We start from the raw sequence: 25,551 nt of genomic DNA, 5'->3' as shown, positions 1-25,551 counted from the left end.
GTATTTCTGAAGGAGGGACTTCATAGAACAAGGAAATCTTTCAAGCCGTTTTGAGGACAGTGAAAACAGCGGTATACAGATAAGTAAATTGTGTGAAAAATACTGTTTTTTTACACGCGAAACATGAACACATGTTATATTGCACTCTGCAAACACAATCAAAGCTTCAAAAAAACGGGACCTTTAATGCCTTATTATGCATGACCACATTTCACATCCCTTAATCCTACCCAATATCTAAACTTAACAACTACCTTACTAATTATTAATAACCAGTTATTAGGAGTTTATTGAGGCAAGAGTCATAGTTAATAGTGAGATTTGGACCCTAATCTAAAGTGTGACAAAATCATTCATTATATATGCATAATAATGCAAAAAATTACAAATTAAGTACCATAAAAAGCATTAAAATGATTTATTATAGTATTATAATACATATTATTTATTTCAATATTCTTACATTACAGTAATACTTTGTTGATTTGTCATTTAAAATCATTGTATAACTGTAATGAGAATGAGAAATTTAAAAAAGGCATGATTTTTCTTTATGCTAAATATAATTTCACACTTTCTTCTTTTGATTTTGAGGTTAAATATGACCTGGACATTTTTTCATAGAACCAGTATTCCTTGAAGACTACAGTGTGGGAATCTAGAATAAACATGAATGTGGGAAAATGAGTAGAGGAACCAACCAAACCAGAATTTAGGGGTGTGAACCAGGTGTGACTAGTTGTTTTAGGGATGTAAAACGCACTTGGATCAATCAAAGGGATGTGGAAACACAACAGGGATGAATCACATCTCCAGTCCTCTTGCATTAGAGGAGAGCATGCTGGGAAAGGTTCTGAGCTTTGGAGGAACTCTGAGCAATATGCTAATAAGGTGTCAAGTGTGTTTTTGGAGGCCAAGTTTCAGGGACATTCAAGTGTCAGACTACCGTCTCAACGTGACAAGCAAACACTGATCTTTGAAGGGCCCAACAGAACATGAGGGTGATGTGTTACCGATCGCTGGCGGCTGGGAGTGCTGCGTCCAGACGCGGGGCTCAGGGAACCCGAAGTATCCAACTCATCAGCAGACGACCAAGATGACAAGTCCTACAGAGATTGTGTGTGTTGAGGAGGGTTGGAGAAAGAGTGTGAGGGAAACTTAAACTAGACATAAACACTGGCACATCAGGGTTATTATAGTTAACTGCAAACTAAAACCATACAAACAATGTTGTTACTTTAAAGCTGCAGTCTGTAACTTTATGCGCTCTAGCGGTAAATAAACAGAACTGCATGCGTCTTGGTTTGTTTGAGCTGCGCCCTCTACTGTACATGTGAATTTTTACCTCAGCCTGAGGCTTATTATTTAAATTTTGGTATGAAGAGGTCTTTATATTTGCACAAAAATGTAATTTTTTAGTTGTATAAAAAACAAAACAAAAAAAAACAAGCCCAGCCCAAACACAAAAGTAACATAACGCATTACTTTTCTTAAAAAAGTAACTAAGTAACTCAATTAGTTACTTTTTAAGGGAGTAACGCAATATTGTAATGCATTACTTTTCAAACTAACTTTCCCCAACACTGTCTATGGCGAGTCACGCAGGGACTGTGCTCCTCCGCAGCGGTTCCTACCAGACCGGTCTGAAATAGTCCCAATATAAACACTTATTATAAGTGTACCATGATGATTCAGGGTAAGACAAAAACACGGTTTGGAAAATGGATTCATGCTGTACATTCTCATTATATAATTTTCGTAAATCTTGAACACAAAAAAAGTTACGGACAGCAGCTTTAAAGAAAATAAACTTTAAAGGGATAGTGCACCCAAAAATGAAAATTCTGTCATCATTTACATTTCTGTAAATACAATTCTGGTAACACTTTAGTTTACGGTCCAATTCTTACTATTAACTAGTTGCTCATTAGCATGCATATTACTAGAATATTGGCTGTTTACTAGTATCAATTACAAATATGAATGCCTTATTCTGCATGGCCACTTTCTACATCCCTTAATCACACCCAAAACTTTAAATAAAATTAATAAATATAAAAATTGTAAAAACTACATTACTAAAACTTTAAATTTAAAAATATAAAAATAAAAAAGTTCAAAAAATAATTAAAACTATAATAGCATCTCAATGATAAATATAGCTGCAAGCAGCAATACCGGGGCCAAGCGCAAAGAAGACAAGACATGCCAAAATGGCTGGCAGTGTCAGATCAACTGGAGCAATAAGCAATTAATCACGTTTTAAGATGATTTTAGGCAAAATGGCTGAAATATCATATATAGAGTCACTGATAATATAAGTAAATGGTTTATCACTTTTGACCAATAGGTGGCACAGTTACGAAATTGATGTGGTGTGGTCAGAATAAGGGAACAATGACACATGCAAAGTTTGATACCAATATGTCAAAGCATTGCAGAGATACAGCCTCAAGAGTCATTTTGACATCATGCCTCAACTTCGTCGCTGCGGTTTACAAAAATGGTTTCATCTATTAATGCAAAATCCCTAACTTTTTGTTGACATAGTCTGAAGATGATACGATTCGATTTTGGTGGAAATTGGATAAACGGTCTAGGATGAGTTAGAAAAAGTAGGTTTTGATCAAATAAGAACATTGAGGACAGGATGTTTGACCAAATATGGCAAAATTAGTATCTATGTTCTCGGCATGAGCCAATAAATGTATTATGACCAGTTTCATTAAACTAGGCTAATTTAATCAAAAGTTATTAGCATGTTTGTAAATTTTGTTATAACCTCTGACCACAAGGTGGCACTGCCCCAAAACTTTTTGAGTACCTTCAAAGCATGGTGCGGAAGACCCATACCAAGTTTCGTAACGATAGACTAATGCGTTTGTAAAATAGAGTATTTTAGCACATAATTCAAAATGGCCGAGAGCCAAAATGGCCGATATGGTAAAATTGAATATCAGACAACTCTGAATACCGTCCTGAATCTAACGAGACAACTTTTATGATTTTTGGACAAACAGTTCAAAAGTTATAAGCAAAAATAGCCATTTTTTGTATCTCCGGACCAGTAGGTGGCGCTGCGCCGAAACGCTGCAAGTTGCCTCAAGTCATGCTTGTGATGACATGTACCAAGTTTGGATTGAACACGATAAAGCATTGTGGGGATATAGCCTTATGAGTGTTTTTGCAACCGCTACGTAAAATTTGTGTGCACGTTTATCAAAAACGATTTGACGAATCAACTTGATTTGCAAGTTTTTTTGTCAGCATGGTCTGAAGATGATCTGGTTCAATTTTCGTGCAAATCGGACAAACCGTCTAGGACGAGTTCGCAAAAGTAGGTTTTTTGGAAAATTAAATATGGCGGGGAAATTATCATGACCGAAAATGACGTCATAGGATGCAATTGAATCGGCATGAGCCAATGAATGTATTATGACCAGTTTCATTATACTAAGCTAATTAAATCAAAAGTTATTAGCATTTTTGTCAAGTTTGTTATAACTTTTGACCACAAGGTGGCACTGCCCCAAAACTTTTTGAGTACCTTCAGGGCATGGAGTGGAAGTCACATACCGAGTTTAGTAACAATACACTAATGCATTTGTAAAATATAGCATTTTAGCACATAATTCAAAATGGCCGACAGCCAAAATGGCCGATATGGTAAAATTGAATATCAGACGACTCGGCATGCCGTCCTGAATGTAACGAGACCACTTTTATGATTTTTGGACAAACAGTTCAGAAGTTATAAGCAAAAATAACAATTTTTCGTATCTCCGGACCAGTAGGTGGCGCTGCGCCGAAACGCTGTATGTTGCCTCAAGTCATGATTGTGATGACATGTACCAAGTTTGGTTTGAATACGATAAAGCGTTGCGGAGATATTGCCTTAAGAGTGTTTTTGCAACCGCTACGTAAAATTTGTTTGCGCGTTTATCGCAAATGATTTGACGAATCAACTTGATTTGCAAGATTTTTTGTCAGCATGGTCTGAAGATGATCTGGTTCAATTTTCGTGCAAATCGGATGAATCGTCTAGGACGAGTTCGCAAAAGTAGGTTTTTCGGTTAATTAAAAATGGCGGGAAAATTATTATGACGGAAAATGACGTCATAGGGTGCAATCGAATTGTCTTGAGCCAAGGAATCAGAGGAAAAAAGAATTTCGTTTCTAGCCCTTATGGTTCAAAAGTTATTAGCATAAACATGAGTCTAATTTTGGACTGATGGTGGCGCTAGAGGGATTGAGTTAGAGACTCAAAATTTGCTCTGGTGACATTTCAGACTGTCCTCTATTAGTGTGCCAAATTTCATAACTTTTTACCATACGGTTCTATGGGCTGCCATAGACTTCGTGGCGGAAGAAGAAGAAGATGAATAAATATAGCTGCAAGCAGCAATACCGGGGCCAAGCGCAAAGAAGAAGACAAATCGGACAAACGGTCTAGGACGAGTTAAAAAAATACTACATTGTAGTCAATGAGAATTTCATGTTGTGTTCTATTATAGCGCCACCAAGACGCACAATCCCACCACTTTTTTTATGTGTCCTCAGAGTCCATACATATGGGTGTCGATTTTGGTAAAATTCTTGTTAGATTTTAGCTCAGCATTTTATGTAATGGATCATAAATTATTGCTGGATAAATTGAAATGTCACATATGTACTTCTTACTGTCTGCATTGGTTTAAAAGTTATCTGTTTAATATGTGACAATGTTTATGTTATTATGGAAGTTATTCAGATTTTAAAGAGCAATGTGGTGTTCCTCAAGGAAGTTGTTTAGGACTATTATTGTCATCATTATTTTTCCAATGATCTTTCTCCTGTTTTAAAGTGTGCACGGACTGTCATGTATTTTTTTTTTTTTAAATCACTGCAGAACAATGGACTATAATATATAGAGGAATGAAAATATGGAATGATTTACTATCAGATATTACATATTTTAAGAAGTAAAATTAGTTTTAAATGGAAGGAACATTTAATGGGATTTGTATGTTTAATTTTATTGTTGTTGATTTAATTAGGGCCCGAGTACCGATGGCGGTCTACATGCCAATATTCAGTTGGTTATAGTGCCACCTGTGGGTAACAAATCTTGAGTTTTGTTGAACGGCGTGTCCGCGGCATCCTGACAAATTCTGATGTTTTGCCAGAATTTTAGTTAGTCATAGTGCTACCAGCTGGTAGCAGGAAGTGTGGCAAATACAAATGATTGATTTAGTCCTCCTATTTTTATATACTTAAATGCATTTTGCCCACCATGCTCTGTGTTCCTAAAGCCCACAAGGTGGTGGTGGCCAGAGTATGTGAGCGGAGTGGAGTGGGAGCGGAGCGAGGAGTCGAGCGGCGTGATTTTTTAAAAAGTCTCCACTACCGCTCCATCACAAGTGCAATTATTGTCAATGGCCCATAACAAAACTGCTTTTTTATCCACAATACACACACACGTTAAACACGTTTAACTAGCTTCAGTACTGCCGCTTCCACCACACAGATGGATCATTCAAATCAGAAAGAATGTAAAGGTTATGATGACGACGACGGACATGAGCGGGATGTTATAGTTCAAGGAATTTTTTGTACCTTCTACATACTGAATATGATCGGGTGAAAGCACATTTTAAACAGGTAGCACTTATTCACACACACAAGCATTCTCTCTAATGCATTCAAACAAATGTAGTCTTACAGTGCTTATCTGCTTATCTGGATCTTATTTTGAATGAGCAGAAATCTGTAATGTATAGTGAGCCATAGATAAAATAACGGATGAAAACGTAGTACTATTTTCATGATTCTCAACTAAATTTGCACTGCAAAAAGCAGCAATGATATTTAACTTTTAATGCTGATAAAGCCTAATGAGCTTGGCATGTCGTATTTTTTTTTGCACACAATGTTCCAATAAAGCACGTTGAAACTATCGCCTATTATTATTATTTTTTTTTCATTTAATGAATGTTATAAAGCAAATTTTTGTGACATTTCTGAGCTTACTTAAATAGACGCAAATTTCCTCGGAGCGAAGACGGAGCAGTGTTTCTGATATCAGTGAGCGAGGAGTGGAGCTGGGAGGGGGAAATGCTGAACCAGGAGTGGAGCTGGAGCGGAGTGATTATTGAACGCTTAGAGCGTGAATGGGAAATTGATGCCGCTCCACTCTGCTCACATACTCTGGTGGTGGCACAGGAGCGAGGACCCTTTCATTGCTCTTGCAGCTTTAATGTAGGTTTGTAGTTTTTACTTTTTGGGACCTCAGGAAGAGTAGTCACTGCCTAGTTGTTGGCTAATGAGGATCCAAAGAAATAAATAAACTTAGATCAAAGATGGGAAAGAGCATTCACGGCAATACAGGCAATTTAACTAATGAAAAATATGGGGTTTTTTTACAGTTATAACACATCTCTGCTTTTTTTTTAGGTGTCCTCAATGTGTGCCCATAAATATGTGTCAAATTTGTTGTAAATATCTCATTTTGTTTTGAAGTTATAGCCACTTATATTTATGAAAGCATGGGCTGCATTAATTGGATTTTTTTGCCACTTCCTTCCAAAATGTTGGCTTTTTGTCATTATTGTTTAGCTATTGACCTATGTTTCTGAATTTGCTGATGTGGTTTTGTTTTGATCGGACTAACTGTTTCAAAGACATTCGCAAAGGTTTTTTAGGTGCTAAAGTACACCTTTTTACAAATCGTAAGGTGAAACCTGGCATGTTTGGTATCATTGGACTCGGCAAGGATTCAGAAGTCTAAGGAGGTGAATGCTGTGAAAAACGTAGGCTTGAAATTTCTCAGGCTCCTTCAGGGCATTGTGGCAATGACATATAGAAAGTTTTTTGAGATACACCAATTTCCTCATAGACTATCATGGCACCCTGGACGAAGACAATGAATGCCCATTTTCATCTGACTAATGTTTGGGTGTGTATATTGCATTTTCATGTGTTTTTCCCCTAATATAGCGCCACCAAGTGGTCAATAATTGCGATTTTTTTCATGTGATCTCAGATTGAGCTCATACATATGTGACCTGAACTTGGTGAAAATATCACATTTTGTTCACGAGTTATAGCCATTTTAGTAAAAGAGGTCCCGGTCACATCGTACATTTTGGCTCCTCTTACCAATCATGAATCAAAATATGATATTTTTTTATAATTATTGATAAGCACTCTCCAGAGAACATTTCTGCAGTGGTTTGGTTCTGATCAGGCAAAGAACCTGGGAGTAATTTGCAAAAGTAGGTTTTACAAAAAACCTAAAATATCTCGAAATTGGCGCCTGAAGGGCAAGCAAATCCGAGGCATGCATTTTGTCCGCCTTGAGCCAAGGATTCCAGCGATATAAGGCACTCGAGGCTACGCCTTACGGTTGAGGAGTTATGAGCCGTTTCGTACTTTTGATCGCCGTTTCGTACTTTTGATCGCTGTAGCGCCCCCGTCAGGCCGATCGGGGCGGGCTTCGGTGACGTCGGTAGTCGTTGTGAGTACTACCAGCCCTGCAAGTTTCAAGTCTCTACGACTTACGGTTTGGTCTGCCCGATCAGTTTTAGCTGGAGAATGATGCATCATGGGAAAATGAACAGTTACAATAGGGTTTCAGCCTGACACCTGACTTTGATTGGATTTTACTACCCCTTACTATCAATATTTTGACATTTGGGCTCACGATTGTGCCTAACGACCTATGTTTCCGAACTTCTGTCGCTGGTTTCGTCTCGATCGGACTAGCGGTTTCGAAGATATCGGCAAAAAAGTTTTAAGCGCTAAATTACAACGGTGCACAAACCATACGGCGAAACCTGGCAAGTGTGGTATCGTTGGACTCGGCAACGATTCAGGAGTCCAATGAGATGAGTTTCGTGAAAACAAGTCAACCACACCCAAAGTTCTGAGCATTTTTTTAAAAAAATCTCCACTAGGTGGCGCTGTTTTCGAAACTTGTCAGGCTACTTTGGGGTATCGTGGTGATGACCCATACCGAGTTTCGTAACAAACCGTTCATGCGTTGATAAAATACAGCATTTTAGCACATAATTCAAGATGGCCGACAGCCAAAATGGCCGATATGGTAAAATTGGATATCCGTCGACTCGGCATGACGTCCCGAATCTAACGAGGCCCCTTTTATGATATTTGGACAAACGGTTCAGCAAAGAAAAGCTAAAATAGCCATTTTTCGTATCTCCAGACCAGTAGGTGGCACAGCGCCGAAATGCTGCATGTAGCCTCGAGTCATGCTTATGATGAGATGTACCAAGTTTGGTTTGAACACGATAAAGCGTTGCGGAGATATTGCCTTAAGTGTGTTTTTGCAAACGTTATGTAAAATTTGTTCGCGCGTTTATCAAAAACGATTAGACGAATCAACTTGATTTGCAAGATTTTTTGTCAATATTGTCTGAAGATGATCTGGTTCAATTTTCGTGCAAATCGGATGAACCGTCTAGGACGAGTTCGCAAAAGTAGGTTTTCCGGTTAATTGAAAATGGCGGGGAAATATCCAAGATGGAAAATGACGTCATAGGGTGCAATCGAATTGGCATGAGCTCAGAAATTAGAGGAAAAAATAATTTCGTTTCTAGCCCTTACGGTTCAAAAGTTATTAGCATAAACATGAGTACACATTTGGACAGGTGGTGGCGCTAGAGGGATTGAGATAGAGACACCAAAATTGCCATGGTGACATACCAGACCGTCCTCTATTAGTGTGCCAAATTTCACAACTTTTTACCATACGGTTCTATGGGCTGCCATAGACTCCCATGGCGGAAGAAAAAAAGACGGGAACGGTTTCAATAGGTGCCTTCGCACCTTCGGTGCTTGGCCCCTAATAAAAAGGGCATAAAAAGGGTCTAAAAAGGCCTATAAAAAAAAGACTATAGGGTCTGAGCACTTGATTTTTGAGCTGCTGGTTGCAAAAACTTTATCAAGCCTGGTGACATGTGCATCGGAGAGGTCAAAGGTCAATTTTTGCATTTTCAGCTCATTTATCATGGAAAAGTGGTGTTTTTTTTAACCTTTTAAACTGGTATGCCTCTACTGATGGCCCGATCTCCGTCAAAGTTTGCACGCGTCTTTACAATAATGCGGCGCACATGCTCAGCCGATTTGGTGAAGTTCTGCGCAGTGCAGGCAATTTTTAGTCATTTAAATGTCATTTCGCATAGGATAATATAGAGCATTTTTTTCACCTTTATAACAGTTAAAGCGCCACGGCGGCCATAAAAGTCTGCAAGCCTCTTTAGGGTCACGTGACGCATGCGCACGCGTGATTTCGTGAAGCTGTATGCAAATCAGGCAGGAAGAGGGCCGCTTTCAGGCATTTAATGGGATTTTCCATAGAAATACATCATTGTGACCCCTTTTTAACCGTTATAGCGCCACCAAGTGGCCAATCGCCACGTCCTTTTTCATGCGGCCACAGAACGATCTCTTACATATGCGTGCTGAGTTTGGTGAAAATACCTCGTTCCGTTCACGAGTTATAGCCAATTTAGTAAAAGTGGCTCCTCCCCCTTCCAACGTTTTGGCGGCCCTTAGGGACCGTGAACCCAAATTTCCACTTTTTTTTATAACCTTTGACAATCCGACTCCAGAGAATCTCGCTGCGCTGGTTTGGTTCCGTTCGGGCCAATAACCTAGGACTAGTTCACAAAAGTAGGTTTTGCAAAAAATCCCAAATAGCCGAAATTTTTCCCACTCTGACGAGCAAATCCGAGGCATGCATTTTGTCCGCCTTGAGCCAAGGATTCCAGCGATATAAGGCACTCGAGGCTACGCCTTACGGTTGAGGAGTTATGAGCCGTTTCGTACTTTTGATCGCCGTTTCGTACTTTTGATCGCTGTAGCGCCCCCGTCAGGCCGATCGGGGCGGGCTTCGGTGACGTCGGTAGTCGTTGTGAGTACTACCAGCCCTGCAAGTTTCAAGTCTCTACGACTTACGGTTTGGTCTGCCCGATCAGTTTTAGCTGGAGAATGATGCATCATGGGAAAATGAACAGTTACAATAGGGTTTCAGCCTGACACCTGACTTTGATTGGATTTTACTACCCCTTACTATCAATATTTTGACATTTGGGCTCACGATTGTGCCTAACGACCTATGTTTCCGAACTTCTGTCGCTGGTTTCGTCTCGATCGGACTAGCGGTTTCGAAGATATCGGCAAAAAAGTTTTAAGCGCTAAATTACAACGGTGCACAAACCATACGGCGAAACCTGGCAAGTGTGGTATCGTTGGACTCGGCAACGATTCAGGAGTCCAATGAGATGAGTTTCGTGAAAACAAGTCAACCACACCCAAAGTTCTGAGCATTTTTTAAAAAAAATCTCCACTAGGTGGCGCTGTTTTCGAAACTTGTCAGGCTACTTTGGGGTATCGTGGTGATGACCCATACCGAGTTTCGTAACAAACCGTTCATGCGTTGATAAAATACAGCATTTTAGCACATAATTCAAGATGGCCGACAGCCAAAATGGCCGATATGGTAAAATTGGATATCCGTCGACTCGGCATGACGTCCCGAATCTAACGAGGCCCCTTTTATGATATTTGGACAAACGGTTCAGCAAAGAAAAGCTAAAATAGCCATTTTTCGTATCTCCAGACCAGTAGGTGGCACAGCGCCGAAATGCTGCATGTAGCCTCGAGTCATGCTTATGATGAGATGTACCAAGTTTGGTTTGAACACGATAAAGCGTTGCGGAGATATTGCCTTAAGTGTGTTTTTGCAAACGTTATGTAAAATTTGTTCGCGCGTTTATCAAAAACGATTAGACGAATCAACTTGATTTGCAAGATTTTTTGTCAATATTGTCTGAAGATGATCTGGTTCAATTTTCGTGCAAATCGGATGAACCGTCTAGGACGAGTTCGCAAAAGTAGGTTTTCCGGTTAATTGAAAATGGCGGGGAAATATCCAAGATGGAAAATGACGTCATAGGGTGCAATCGAATTGGCATGAGCTCAGAAATTAGAGGAAAAAATAATTTCGTTTCTAGCCCTTACGGTTCAAAAGTTATTATCATAAACATGAGTACACATTTGGACAGGTGGTGGCGCTAGAGGGATTGAGATAGAGACACCAAAATTGCCATGGTGACATACCAGACCGTCCTCTATTAGTGTGCCAAATTTCACAACTTTTTACCATACGGTTCTATGGGCTGCCATAGACTCCCATGGCGGAAGAAAAAAAGACGGGAACGGTTTCAATAGGTGCCTTCGCACCTTCGGTGCTTGGCCCCTAATAAAAAGGGCATAAAAAGGGTCTAAAAAGGCCTATAAAAAAAAGACTATAGGGTCTGAGCACTTGATTTTTGAGCTGCTGGTTGCAAAAACTTTATCAAGCCTGGTGACATGTGCATCGGAGAGGTCAAAGGTCAATTTTTGCATTTTCAGCTCATTTATCATGGAAAAGTGGTGTTTTTTTTAACCTTTTAAACTGGTATGCCTCTACTGATGGCCCGATCTCCGTCAAAGTTTGCACGCGTCTTTACAATAATGCGGCGCACATGCTCAGCCGATTTGGTGAAGTTCTGCGCAGTGCAGGCAATTTTTAGTCATTTAAATGTCATTTCGCATAGGATAATATAGAGCATTTTTTTCACCTTTATAACAGTTAAAGCGCCACGGCGGCCATAAAAGTCTGCAAGCCTCTTTAGGGTCACGTGACGCATGCGCACGCGTGATTTCGTGAAGCTGTATGCAAATCAGGCAGGAAGAGGGCCGCTTTCAGGCATTTAATGGGATTTTCCATAGAAATACATCATTGTGACCCCTTTTTAACCGTTATAGCGCCACCAAGTGGCCAATCGCCACGTCCTTTTTCATGCGGCCACAGAACGATCTCTTACATATGCGTGCTGAGTTTGGTGAAAATACCTCGTTCCGTTCACGAGTTATAGCCAATTTAGTAAAAGTGGCTCCTCCCCCTTCCAACGTTTTGGCGGCCCTTAGGGACCGTGAACCCAAATTTCCACTTTTTTTTATAACCTTTGACAATCCGACTCCAGAGAATCTCGCTGCGCTGGTTTGGTTCCGTTCGGGCCAATAACCTAGGACTAGTTCACAAAAGTAGGTTTTGCAAAAAATCCCAAATAGCCGAAATTTTTCCCACTCTGACGAGCAAATCCGAGGCATGCATTTTGTCCGCCTTGAGCCAAGGATTCCAGCGATATAAGGCACTCGAGGCTACGCCTTACGGTTGAGGAGTTATGAGCCGTTTCGTACTTTTGATCGCCGTTTCGTACTTTTGATCGCTGTAGCGCCCCCGTCAGGCCGATCGGGGCGGGCTTCGGTGACGTCGGTAGTCGTTGTGAGTACTACCAGCCCTGCAAGTTTCAAGTCTCTACGACTTACGGTTTGGTCTGCCCGATCAGTTTTAGCTGGAGAATGATGCATCATGGGAAAATGAACAGTTACAATAGGGTTTCAGCCTGACACCTGACTTTGATTGGATTTTACTACCCCTTACTATCAATATTTTGACATTTGGGCTCACGATTGTGCCTAACGACCTATGTTTCCGAACTTCTGTCGCTGGTTTCGTCTCGATCGGACTAGCGGTTTCGAAGATATCGGCAAAAAAGTTTTAAGCGCTAAATTACAACGGTGCACAAACCATACGGCGAAACCTGGCAAGTGTGGTATCGTTGGACTCGGCAACGATTCAGGAGTCCAATGAGATGAGTTTCGTGAAAACAAGTCAACCACACCCAAAGTTCTGAGCATTTTTTAAAAAAAATCTCCACTAGGTGGCGCTGTTTTCGAAACTTGTCAGGCTACTTTGGGGTATCGTGGTGATGACCCATACCGAGTTTCGTAACAAACCGTTCATGCGTTGATAAAATACAGCATTTTAGCACATAATTCAAGATGGCCGACAGCCAAAATGGCCGATATGGTAAAATTGGATATCCGTCGACTCGGCATGACGTCCCGAATCTAACGAGGCCCCTTTTATGATATTTGGACAAACGGTTCAGCAAAGAAAAGCTAAAATAGCCATTTTTCGTATCTCCAGACCAGTAGGTGGCACAGCGCCGAAATGCTGCATGTAGCCTCGAGTCATGCTTATGATGAGATGTACCAAGTTTGGTTTGAACACGATAAAGCGTTGCGGAGATATTGCCTTAAGTGTGTTTTTGCAAACGTTATGTAAAATTTGTTCGCGCGTTTATCAAAAACGATTAGACGAATCAACTTGATTTGCAAGATTTTTTGTCAATATTGTCTGAAGATGATCTGGTTCAATTTTCGTGCAAATCGGATGAACCGTCTAGGACGAGTTCGCAAAAGTAGGTTTTCCGGTTAATTGAAAATGGCGGGGAAATATCCAAGATGGAAAATGACGTCATAGGGTGCAATCGAATTGGCATGAGCTCAGAAATTAGAGGAAAAAATAATTTCGTTTCTAGCCCTTACGGTTCAAAAGTTATTAGCATAAACATGAGTACACATTTGGACAGGTGGTGGCGCTAGAGGGATTGAGATAGAGACACCAAAATTGCCATGGTGACATACCAGACCGTCCTCTATTAGTGTGCCAAATTTCACAACTTTTTACCATACGGTTCTATGGGCTGCCATAGACTCCCATGGCGGAAGAAAAAAAGACGGGAACGGTTTCAATAGGTGCCTTCGCACCTTCGGTGCTTGGCCCCTAATAAAAAGGGCATAAAAAGGGTCTAAAAAGGCCTATAAAAAAAAAGACTATAGGGTCTGAGCACTTGATTTTTGAGCTGCTGGTTGCAAAAACTTTATCAAGCCTGGTGACATGTGCATCGGAGAGGTCAAAGGTCAATTTTTGCATTTTCAGCTCATTTATCATGGAAAAGTGGTGTTTTTTTTAACCTTTTAAACTGGTATGCCTCTACTGATGGCCCGATCTCCGTCAAAGTTTGCACGCGTCTTTACAATAATGCGGCGCACATGCTCAGCCGATTTGGTGAAGTTCTGCGCAGTGCAGGCAATTTTTAGTCATTTAAATGTCATTTCGCATAGGATAATATAGAGCATTTTTTTCACCTTTATAACAGTTAAAGCGCCACGGCGGCCATAAAAGTCTGCAAGCCTCTTTAGGGTCACGTGACGCATGCGCACGCGTGATTTCGTGAAGCTGTATGCAAATCAGGCAGGAAGAGGGCCGCTTTCAGGCATTTAATGGGATTTTCCATAGAAATACATCATTGTGACCCCTTTTTAACCGTTATAGCGCCACCAAGTGGCCAATCGCCACGTCCTTTTTCATGCGGCCACAGAACGATCTCTTACATATGCGTGCTGAGTTTGGTGAAAATACCTCGTTCCGTTCACGAGTTATAGCCAATTTAGTAAAAGTGGCTCCTCCCCCTTCCAACGTTTTGGCGGCCCTTAGGGACCGTGAACCCAAATTTCCACTTTTTTTTATAACCTTTGACAATCCGACTCCAGAGAATCTCGCTGCGCTGGTTTGGTTCCGTTCGGGCCAATAACCTAGGACTAGTTCACAAAAGTAGGTTTTGCAAAAAATCCCAAATAGCCGAAATTTTTCCCACTCTGACGAGCAAATCCGAGGCATGCATTTTGTCCGCCTTGAGCCAAGGATTCCAGCGATATAAGGCACTCGAGGCTACGCCTTACGGTTGAGGAGTTATGAGCCGTTTCGTACTTTTGATCGCCGTTTCGTACTTTTGATCGCTGTAGCGCCCCCGTCAGGCCGATCGGGGCGGGCTTCGGTGACGTCGGTAGTCGTTGTGAGTACTACCAGCCCTGCAAGTTTCAAGTCTCTACGACTTACGGTTTGGTCTGCCCGATCAGTTTTAGCTGGAGAATGATGCATCATGGGAAAATGAACAGTTACAATAGGGTTTCAGCCTGACACCTGACTTTGATTGGATTTTACTACCCCTTACTATCAATATTTTGACATTTGGGCTCACGATTGTGCCTAACGACCTATGTTTCCGAACTTCTGTCGCTGGTTTCGTCTCGATCGGACTAGCGGTTTCGAAGATATCGGCAAAAAAGTTTTAAGCGCTAAATTACAACGGTGCACAAACCATACGGCGAAACCTGGCAAGTGTGGTATCGTTGGACTCGGCAACGATTCAGGAGTCCAATGAGATGAGTTTCGTGAAAACAAGTCAACCACACCCAAAGTTCTGAGCATTTTTTAAAAAAAATCTCCACTAGGTGGCGCTGTTTTCGAAACTTGTCAGGCTACTTTGGGGTATCGTGGTGATGACCCATACCGAGTTTCGTAACAAACCGTTCATGCGTTGATAAAATACAGCATTTTAGCACATAATTCAAGATGGCCGACAGCCAAAATGGCCGATATGGTAAAATTGGATATCCGTCGACTCGGCATGACGTCCCGAATCGAACGAGGCCCCTTTTATGATATTTGGACAAACGGTTCAGCAAAGAAAAGCTAAAATAGCCATTTTTCGTATCTCCAGACCAGTAGGTGGCACAGCGCCGAAATGCTGCATGTAGCCTCGAGTCATGCTTATGATGAGATGTACCAAGTTTGGTTTGAACACGATAAAGCGTTGCGGAGATATTGCCTTAAGTGTGTTTTTGCAAACGTTATGTAAAATTTGTTCGCGCGTTTATCAAAAACGATTAGACGAATCAACTTGATTTGCAAGATTTTTTGTCAATATTGTCTGAAGATGATCTGGTTCAATTTTCGTGCAAATCGGATGAACCGTCTAGGACGAGTTCGCAAAAGTAGGTTTTCCGGTTAATTGAAAATGGCGGGGAAATATCCAAGATGGAAAATGACGTCATAGGGTGCAATCGAATTGGCATGAGCTCAGAAATTAGAGGAAAAAATAATTTCGTTTCTAGCCCTTACGGTTCAAAAGTTATTAGCATAAACATGAGTACACATTTGGACAGGTGGTGGCGCTAGAGGGATTGAGATAGAGACACCAAAATTGCCATGGTGACATACCAGACCGTCCTCTATTAGTGTGCCAAATTTCACAACTTTTTACCATACGGTTCTATGGGCTGCCATAGACTCCCATGGCGGAAGAAAAAAAGACGGGAACGGTTTCAATAGGTGCCTTCGCACCTTCGGTGCTTGGCCCCTAATAAAAAGGGCATAAAAAGGGTCTAAAAAGGCCTATAAAAAAAAGACTATAGGGTCTGAGCACTTGATTTTTGAGCTGCTGGTTGCAAAAACTTTATCAAGCCTGGTGACATGTGCATCGGAGAGGTCAAAGGTCAATTTTTGCATTTTCAGCTCATTTATCATGGAAAAGTGGTGTTTTTTTTAACCTTTTAAACTGGTATGCCTCTACTGATGGCCCGATCTCCGTCAAAGTTTGCACGCGTCTTTACAATAATGCGGCGCACATGCTCAGCCGATTTGGTGAAGTTCTGCGCAGTGCAGGCAATTTTTAGTCATTTAAATGTCATTTCGCATAGGATAATATAGAGCATTTTTTTCACCTTTATAACAGTTAAAGCGCCACGGCGGCCATAAAAGTCTGCAAGCCTCTTTAGGGTCACGTGACGCATGCGCACGCGTGATTTCGTGAAGCTGTATGCAAATCAGGCAGGAAGAGGGCCGCTTTCAGGCATTTAATGGGATTTTCCATAGAAATACATCATTGTGACCCCTTTTTAACCGTTATAGCGCCACCAAGTGGCCAATCGCCACGTCCTTTTTCATGCGGCCACAGAACGATCTCTTACATATGCGTGCTGAGTTTGGTGAAAATACCTCGTTCCGTTCACGAGTTATAGCCAATTTAGTAAAAGTGGCTCCTCCCCCTTCCAACGTTTTGGCGGCCCTTAGGGACCGTGAACCCAAATTTCCACTTTTTTTTATAACCTTTGACAATCCGACTCCAGAGAATCTCGCTGCGCTGGTTTGGTTCCGTTCGGGCCAATAACCTAGGACTAGTTCACAAAAGTAGGTTTTGCAAAAAATCCCAAATAGCCGAAATTTTTCCCACTCTGACGAGCAAATCCGAGGCATGCATTTTGTCCGCCTTGAGCCAAGGATTCCAGCGATATAAGGCACTCGAGGCTACGCCTTACGGTTGAGGAGTTATGAGCCGTTTCGTACTTTTGATCGCCGTTTCGTACTTTTGATCGCTGTAGCGCCCCCGTCAGGCCGATCGGGGCGGGCTTCGGTGACGTCGGTAGTCGTTGTGAGTACTACCAGCCCTGCAAGTTTCAAGTCTCTACGACTTACGGTTTGGTCTGCCCGATCAGTTTTAGCTGGAGAATGATGCATCATGGGAAAATGAACAGTTACAATAGGGTTTCAGCCTGACACCTGACTTTGATTGGATTTTACTACCCCTTACTATCAATATTTTGACATTTGGGCTCACGATTGTGCCTAACGACCTATGTTTCCGAACTTCTGTCGCTGGTTTCGTCTCGATCGGACTAGCGGTTTCGAAGATATCGGCAAAAAAGTTTTAAGCGCTAAATTACAACGGTGCACAAACCATACGGCGAAACCTGGCAAGTGTGGTATCGTTGGACTCGGCAACGATTCAGGAGTCCAATGAGATGAGTTTCGTGAAAACAAGTCAACCACACCCAAAGTTCTGAGCATTTTTTAAAAAAAATCTCCACTAGGTGGCGCTGTTTTCGAAACTTGTCAGGCTACTTTGGGGTATCGTGGTGATGACCCATACCGAGTTTCGTAACAAACCGTTCATGCGTTGATAAAATACAGCATTTTAGCACATAATTCAAGATGGCCGACAGCCAAAATGGCCGATATGGTAAAATTGGATATCCGTCGACTCGGCATGACGTCCCGAATCTAACGAGGCCCCTTTTATGATATTTGGACAAACGGTTCAGCAAAGAAAAGCTAAAATAGCCATTTTTCGTATCTCCAGACCAGTAGGTGGCACAGCGCCGAAATGCTGCATGTAGCCTCGAGTCATGCTTATGATGAGATGTACCAAGTTTGGTTTGAACACGATAAAGCGTTGCGGAGATATTGCCTTAAGTGTGTTTTTGCAAACGTTATGTAAAATTTGTTCGCGCGTTTATCAAAAACGATTAGACGAATCAACTTGATTTGCAAGATTTTTTGTCAATATTGTCTGAAGATGATCTGGTTCAATTTTCGTGCAAATCGGATGAACCGTCTAGGACGAGTTCGCAAAAGTAGGTTTTCCGGTTAATTGAAAATGGCGGGGAAATATCCAAGATGGAAAATGACGTCATAGGGTGCAATCGAATTGGCATGAGCTCAGAAATTAGAGGAAAAAATAATTTCGTTTCTAGCCCTTACGGTTCAAAAGTTATTATCATAAACATGAGTACACATTTGGACAGGTGGTGGCGCTAGAGGGATTGAGATAGAGACACCAAAATTGCCATGGTGACATACCAGACCGTCCTCTATTAGTGTGCCAAATTTCACAACTTTTTACCATACGGTTCTATGGGCTGCCATAGACTCCCATGGCGGAAGAAAAAAAGACGGGAACGGTTTCAATAGGTGCCTTCGCACCTTCGGTGCTTGGCCCCTAATAAAAAGGGCATAAAAAGGGTCTAAAAAGGCCTATAAAAAAAAGACTATAGGGTCTGAGCACTTGATTTTTGAGCTGCTGGTTGCAAAAACTTTATCAAGCCTGGTGACATGTGCATCGGAGAGGTCAAAGGTCAATTTTTGCATTTTCAGCTCATTTATCATGGAAAAGTGGTGTTTTTTTTAACCTTTTAAACTGGTATGCCTCTACTGATGGCCCGATCTCCGTCAAAGTTTGCACGCGTCTTTACAATAATGCGGCGCACATGCTCAGCCGATTTGGTGAAGTTCTGCGCAGTGCAGGCAATTTTTAGTCATTTAAATGTCATTTCGCATAGGATAATATAGAGCATTTTTTTCACCTTTATAACAGTTAAAGCGCCACGGCGGCCATAAAAGTCTGCAAGCCTCTTTAGGGTCACGTGACGCATGCGCACGCGTGATTTCGTGAAGCTGTATGCAAATCAGGCAGGAAGAGGGCCGCTTTCAGGCATTTAATGGGATTTTCCATAGAAATACATCATTGTGACCCCTTTTTAACCGTTATAGCGCCACCAAGTGGCCAATCGCCACGTCCTTTTTCATGCGGCCACAGAACGATCTCTTACATATGCGTGCTGAGTTTGGTGAAAATACCTCGTTCCGTTCACGAGTTATAGCCAATTTAGTAAAAGTGGCTCCTCCCCCTTCCAACGTTTTGGCGGCCCTTAGGGACCGTGAACCCAAATTTCCACTTTTTTTTATAACCTTTGACAATCCGACTCCAGAGAATCTCGCTGCGCTGGTTTGGTTCCGTTCGGGCCAATAACCTAGGACTAGTTCACAAAAGTAGGTTTTGCAAAAAATCCCAAATAGCCGAAATTTTTCCCACTCTGACGAGCAAATCCGAGGCATGCATTTTGTCCGCCTTGAGCCAAGGATTCCAGCGATATAAGGCACTCGAGGCTACGCCTTACGGTTGAGGAGTTATGAGCCGTTTCGTACTTTTGATCGCCGTTTCGTACTTTTGATCGCTGTAGCGCCCCCGTCAGGCCGATCGGGGCGGGCTTCGGTGACGTCGGTAGTCGTTGTGAGTACTACCAGCCCTGCAAGTTTCAAGTCTCTACGACTTACGGTTTGGTCTGCCCGATCAGTTTTAGCTGGAGAATGATGCATCATGGGAAAATGAACAGTTACAATAGGGTTTCAGCCTGACACCTGACTTTGATTGGATTTTACTACCCCTTACTATCAATATTTTGACATTTGGGCTCACGATTGTGCCTAACGACCTATGTTTCCGAACTTCTGTCGCTGGTTTCGTCTCGATCGGACTAGCGGTTTCGAAGATATCGGCAAAAAAGTTTTAAGCGCTAAATTACAACGGTGCACAAACCATACGGCGAAACCTGGCAAGTGTGGTATCGTTGGACTCGGCAACGATTCAGGAGTCCAATGAGATGAGTTTCGTGAAAACAAGTCAACCACACCCAAAGTTCTGAGCATTTTTTAAAAAAAATCTCCACTAGGTGGCGCTGTTTTCGAAACTTGTCAGGCTACTTTGGGGTATCGTGGTGATGACCCATACCGAGTTTCGTAACAAACCGTTCATGCGTTGATAAAATACAGCATTTTAGCACATAATTCAAGATGGCCGACAGCCAAAATGGCCGATATGGTAAAATTGGATATCCGTCGACTCGGCATGACGTCCCGAATCTAACGAGGCCCCTTTTATGATATTTGGACAAACGGTTCAGCAAAGAAAAGCTAAAATAGCCATTTTTCGTATCTCCAGACCAGTAGGTGGCACAGCGCCGAAATGCTGCATGTAGCCTCGAGTCATGCTTATGATGAGATGTACCAAGTTTGGTTTGAACACGATAAAGCGTTGCGGAGATATTGCCTTAAGTGTGTTTTTGCAAACGTTATGTAAAATTTGTTCGCGCGTTTATCAAAAACGATTAGACGAATCAACTTGATTTGCAAGATTTTTTGTCAATATTGTCTGAAGATGATCTGGTTCAATTTTCGTGCAAATCGGATGAACCGTCTAGGACGAGTTCGCAAAAGTAGGTTTTCCGGTTAATTGAAAATGGCGGGGAAATATCCAAGATGGAAAATGACGTCATAGGGTGCAATCGAATTGGCATGAGCTCAGAAATTAGAGGAAAAAATAATTTCGTTTCTAGCCCTTACGGTTCAAAAGTTATTAGCATAAACATGAGTACACATTTGGACAGGTGGTGGCGCTAGAGGGATTGAGATAGAGACACCAAAATTGCCATGGTGACATACCAGACCGTCCTCTATTAGTGTGCCAAATTTCACAACTTTTTACCATACGGTTCTATGGGCTGCCATAGACTCCCATGGCGGAAGAAAAAAAGACGGGAACGGTTTCAATAGGTGCCTTCGCACCTTCGGTGCTTGGCCCCTAATAAAAAGGGCATAAAAAGGGTCTAAAAAGGCCTATAAAAAAAAAGACTATAGGGTCTGAGCACTTGATTTTTGAGCTGCTGGTTGCAAAAACTTTATCAAGCCTGGTGACATGTGCATCGGAGAGGTCAAAGGTCAATTTTTGCATTTTCAGCTCATTTATCATGGAAAAGTGGTGTTTTTTTTAACCTTTTAAACTGGTATGCCTCTACTGATGGCCCGATCTCCGTCAAAGTTTGCACGCGTCTTTACAATAATGCGGCGCACATGCTCAGCCGATTTGGTGAAGTTCTGCGCAGTGCAGGCAATTTTTAGTCATTTAAATGTCATTTCGCATAGGATAATATAGAGCATTTTTTTCACCTTTATAACAGTTAAAGCGCCACGGCGGCCATAAAAGTCTGCAAGCCTCTTTAGGGTCACGTGACGCATGCGCACGCGTGATTTCGTGAAGCTGTATGCAAATCAGGCAGGAAGAGGGCCGCTTTCAGGCATTTAATGGGATTTTCCATAGAAATACATCATTGTGACCCCTTTTTAACCGTTATAGCGCCACCAAGTGGCCAATCGCCACGTCCTTTTTCATGCGGCCACAGAACGATCTCTTACATATGCGTGCTGAGTTTGGTGAAAATACCTCGTTCCGTTCACGAGTTATAGCCAATTTAGTAAAAGTGGCTCCTCCCCCTTCCAACGTTTTGGCGGCCCTTAGGGACCGTGAACCCAAATTTCCACTTTTTTTTATAACCTTTGACAATCCGACTCCAGAGAATCTCGCTGCGCTGGTTTGGTTCCGTTCGGGCCAATAACCTAGGACTAGTTCACAAAAGTAGGTTTTGCAAAAAATCCCAAATAGCCGAAATTTTTCCCACTCTGACGAGCAAATCCGAGGCATGCATTTTGTCCGCCTTGAGCCAAGGATTCCAGCGATATAAGGCACTCGAGGCTACGCCTTACGGTTGAGGAGTTATGAGCCGTTTCGTACTTTTGATCGCCGTTTCGTACTTTTGATCGCTGTAGCGCCCCCGTCAGGCCGATCGGGGTGGGCTTCGGTGACGTCGGTAGTCGTTGTGAGTACTACCAGCTCTGCAAGTTTCAAGTCTCTACGACTTACGGTTTGGTCTGCCCGATCAGTTTTAGCTGGAGAATGATGCATCATGGGAAAATGAACAGTTACAATAGGGTTTCAGCCTGACACCTGACTTTGATTGGATTTTACTACCCCTTACTATCAATATTTTGACATTTGGGCTCACGATTGTGCCTAACGACCTATGTTTCCGAACTTCTGTCGCTGGTTTCGTCTCGATCGGACTAGCGGTTTCGAAGATATCGGCAAAAAAGTTTTAAGCGCTAAATTACAACGGTGCACAAACCATACGGCGAAACCTGGCAAGTGTGGTATCGTTGGACTCGGCAACGATTCAGGAGTCCAATGAGATGAGTTTCGTGAAAACAAGTCAACCACACCCAAAGTTCTGAGCATTTTTTAAAAAAAATCTCCACTAGGTGGCGCTGTTTTCGAAACTTGTCAGGCTACTTTGGGGTATCGTGGTGATGACCCATACCGAGTTTCGTAACAAACCGTTCATGCGTTGATAAAATACAGCATTTTAGCACATAATTCAAGATGGCCGACAGCCAAAATGGCCGATATGGTAAAATTGGATATCCGTCGACTCGGCATGACGTCCCGAATCGAACGAGGCCCCTTTTATGATATTTGGACAAACGGTTCAGCAAAGAAAAGCTAAAATAGCCATTTTTCGTATCTCCAGACCAGTAGGTGGCACAGCGCCGAAATGCTGCATGTAGCCTCGAGTCATGCTTATGATGAGATGTACCAAGTTTGGTTTGAACACGATAAAGCGTTGCGGAGATATTGCCTTAAGTGTGTTTTTGCAAACGTTATGTAAAATTTGTTCGCGCGTTTATCAAAAACGATTAGACGAATCAACTTGATTTGCAAGATTTTTTGTCAATATTGTCTGAAGATGATCTGGTTCAATTTTCGTGCAAATCGGATGAACCGTCTAGGACGAGTTCGCAAAAGTAGGTTTTCCGGTTAATTGAAAATGGCGGGGAAATATCCAAGATGGAAAATGACGTCATAGGGTGCAATCGAATTGGCATGAGCTCAGAAATTAGAGGAAAAAATAATTTCGTTTCTAGCCCTTACGGTTCAAAAGTTATTAGCATAAACATGAGTACACATTTGGACAGGTGGTGGCGCTAGAGGGATTGAGATAGAGACACCAAAATTGCCATGGTGACATACCAGACCGTCCTCTATTAGTGTGCCAAATTTCACAACTTTTTACCATACGGTTCTATGGGCTGCCATAGACTCCCATGGCGGAAGAAAAAAAGACGGGAACGGTTTCAATAGGTGCCTTCGCACCTTCGGTGCTTGGCCCCTAATAAAAAGGGCATAAAAAGGGTCTAAAAAGGCCTATAAAAAAAAGACTATAGGGTCTGAGCACTTGATTTTTGAGCTGCTGGTTGCAAAAACTTTATCAAGCCTGGTGACATGTGCATCGGAGAGGTCAAAGGTCAATTTTTGCATTTTCAGCTCATTTATCATGGAAAAGTGGTGTTTTTTTTAACCTTTTAAACTGGTATGCCTCTACTGATGGCCCGATCTCCGTCAAAGTTTGCACGCGTCTTTACAATAATGCGGCGCACATGCTCAGCCGATTTGGTGAAGTTCTGCGCAGTGCAGGCAATTTTTAGTCATTTAAATGTCATTTCGCATAGGATAATATAGAGCATTTTTTTCACCTTTATAACAGTTAAAGCGCCACGGCGGCCATAAAAGTCTGCAAGCCTCTTTAGGGTCACGTGACGCATGCGCACGCGTGATTTCGTGAAGCTGTATGCAAATCAGGCAGGAAGAGGGCCGCTTTCAGGCATTTAATGGGATTTTCCATAGAAATACATCATTGTGACCCCTTTTTAACCGTTATAGCGCCACCAAGTGGCCAATCGCCACGTCCTTTTTCATGCGGCCACAGAACGATCTCTTACATATGCGTGCTGAGTTTGGTGAAAATACCTCGTTCCGTTCACGAGTTATAGCCAATTTAGTAAAAGTGGCTCCTCCCCCTTCCAACGTTTTGGCGGCCCTTAGGGACCGTGAACCCAAATTTCCACTTTTTTTTATAACCTTTGACAATCCGACTCCAGAGAATCTCGCTGCGCTGGTTTGGTTCCGTTCGGGCCAATAACCTAGGACTAGTTCACAAAAGTAGGTTTTGCAAAAAATCCCAAATAGCCGAAATTTTTCCCACTCTGACGAGCAAATCCGAGGCATGCATTTTGTCCGGCTTGAGCCAAGGATTCCAGCGATATAAGGCACTCGAGGCTACGCCTTACGGTTGAGGAGTTATGAGCCGTTTCGTACTTTTGATCGCCGTTTCGTACTTTTGATCGCTGTAGCGCCCCCGTCAGGCCGATCGGGGCGGGCTTCGGTGACGTCGGTAGTCGTTGTGAGTACTACCAGCCCTGCAAGTTTCAAGTCTCTACGACTTACGGTTTGGTCTGCCCGATCAGTTTTAGCTGGAGAATGATGCATCATGGGAAAATGAACAGTTACAATAGGGTTTCAGCCTGACACCTGACTTTGATTGGATTTTACTACCCCTTACTATCAATATTTTGACATTTGGGCTCACGATTGTGCCTAACGACCTATGTTTCCGAACTTCTGTCGCTGGTTTCGTCTCGATCGGACTAGCGGTTTCGAAGATATCGGCAAAAAAGTTTTAAGCGCTAAATTACAACGGTGCACAAACCATACGGCGAAACCTGGCAAGTGTGGTATCGTTGGACTCGGCAACGATTCAGGAGTCCAATGAGATGAGTTTCGTGAAAACAAGTCAACCACACCCAAAGTTCTGAGCATTTTTAAAAAAAAATCTCCACTAGGTGGCGCTGTTTTCGAAACTTGTCAGGCTACTTTGGGGTATCGTGGTGATGACCCATACCGAGTTTCGTAACAAACCGTTCATGCGTTGATAAAATACAGCATTTTAGCACATAATTCAAGATGGCCGACAGCCAAAATGGCCGATATGGTAAAATTGGATATCCGTCGACTCGGCATGACGTCCCGAATCGAACGAGGCCCCTTTTATGATATTTGGACAAACGGTTCAGCAAAGAAAAGCTAAAATAGCCATTTTTCGTATCTCCAGACCAGTAGGTGGCACAGCGCCGAAATGCTGCATGTAGCCTCGAGTCATGCTTATGATGAGATGTACCAAGTTTGGTTTGAACACGATAAAGCGTTGCGGAGATATTGCCTTAAGTGTGTTTTTGCAAACGTTATGTAAAATTTGTTCGCGCGTTTATCAAAAACGATTAGACGAATCAACTTGATTTGCAAGATTTTTTGTCAATATTGTCTGAAGATGATCTGGTTCAATTTTCGTGCAAATCGGATGAACCGTCTAGGACGAGTTCGCAAAAGTAGGTTTTCCGGTTAATTGAAAATGGCGGGGAAATATCCAAGATGGAAAATGACGTCATAGGGTGCAATCGAATTGGCATGAGCTCAGAAATTAGAGGAAAAAATAATTTCGTTTCTAGCCCTTACGGTTCAAAAGTTATTAGCA

The 25,551-nt window shown here is 42.2% G+C and overlaps 1 protein-coding gene across 6 annotated transcripts in view; it reads right to left on the bottom strand.

Annotated features, from left to right (window-relative positions):
- The window catches only part of syne1b (spectrin repeat containing, nuclear envelope 1b), a 199,198-nt gene that overhangs the window by 5,029 nt on the left and 168,618 nt on the right, over nucleotides 1-25,551 (bottom strand). For all 6 annotated transcript variants that reach the window (XM_079833876.1, XM_079833877.1, XM_079833873.1 and 3 more), the window contains one exon: nucleotides 1,014-1,106. In XM_079833876.1, the coding sequence (XP_079690002.1) occupies nucleotides 1,014-1,106 (93 nt within the window). The remainder of the gene's footprint in view (nucleotides 1-1,013; nucleotides 1,107-25,551) is intronic.

Source organism: Gobio gobio (genome assembly GCF_949357685.1).
Source record: "Gobio gobio genome assembly, chromosome: 13".
Taxonomy (NCBI): Eukaryota; Metazoa; Chordata; class Actinopteri; order Cypriniformes; family Gobionidae; genus Gobio; species Gobio gobio.
This window is presented reverse-complemented; position numbering and strand designations above follow the sequence as displayed.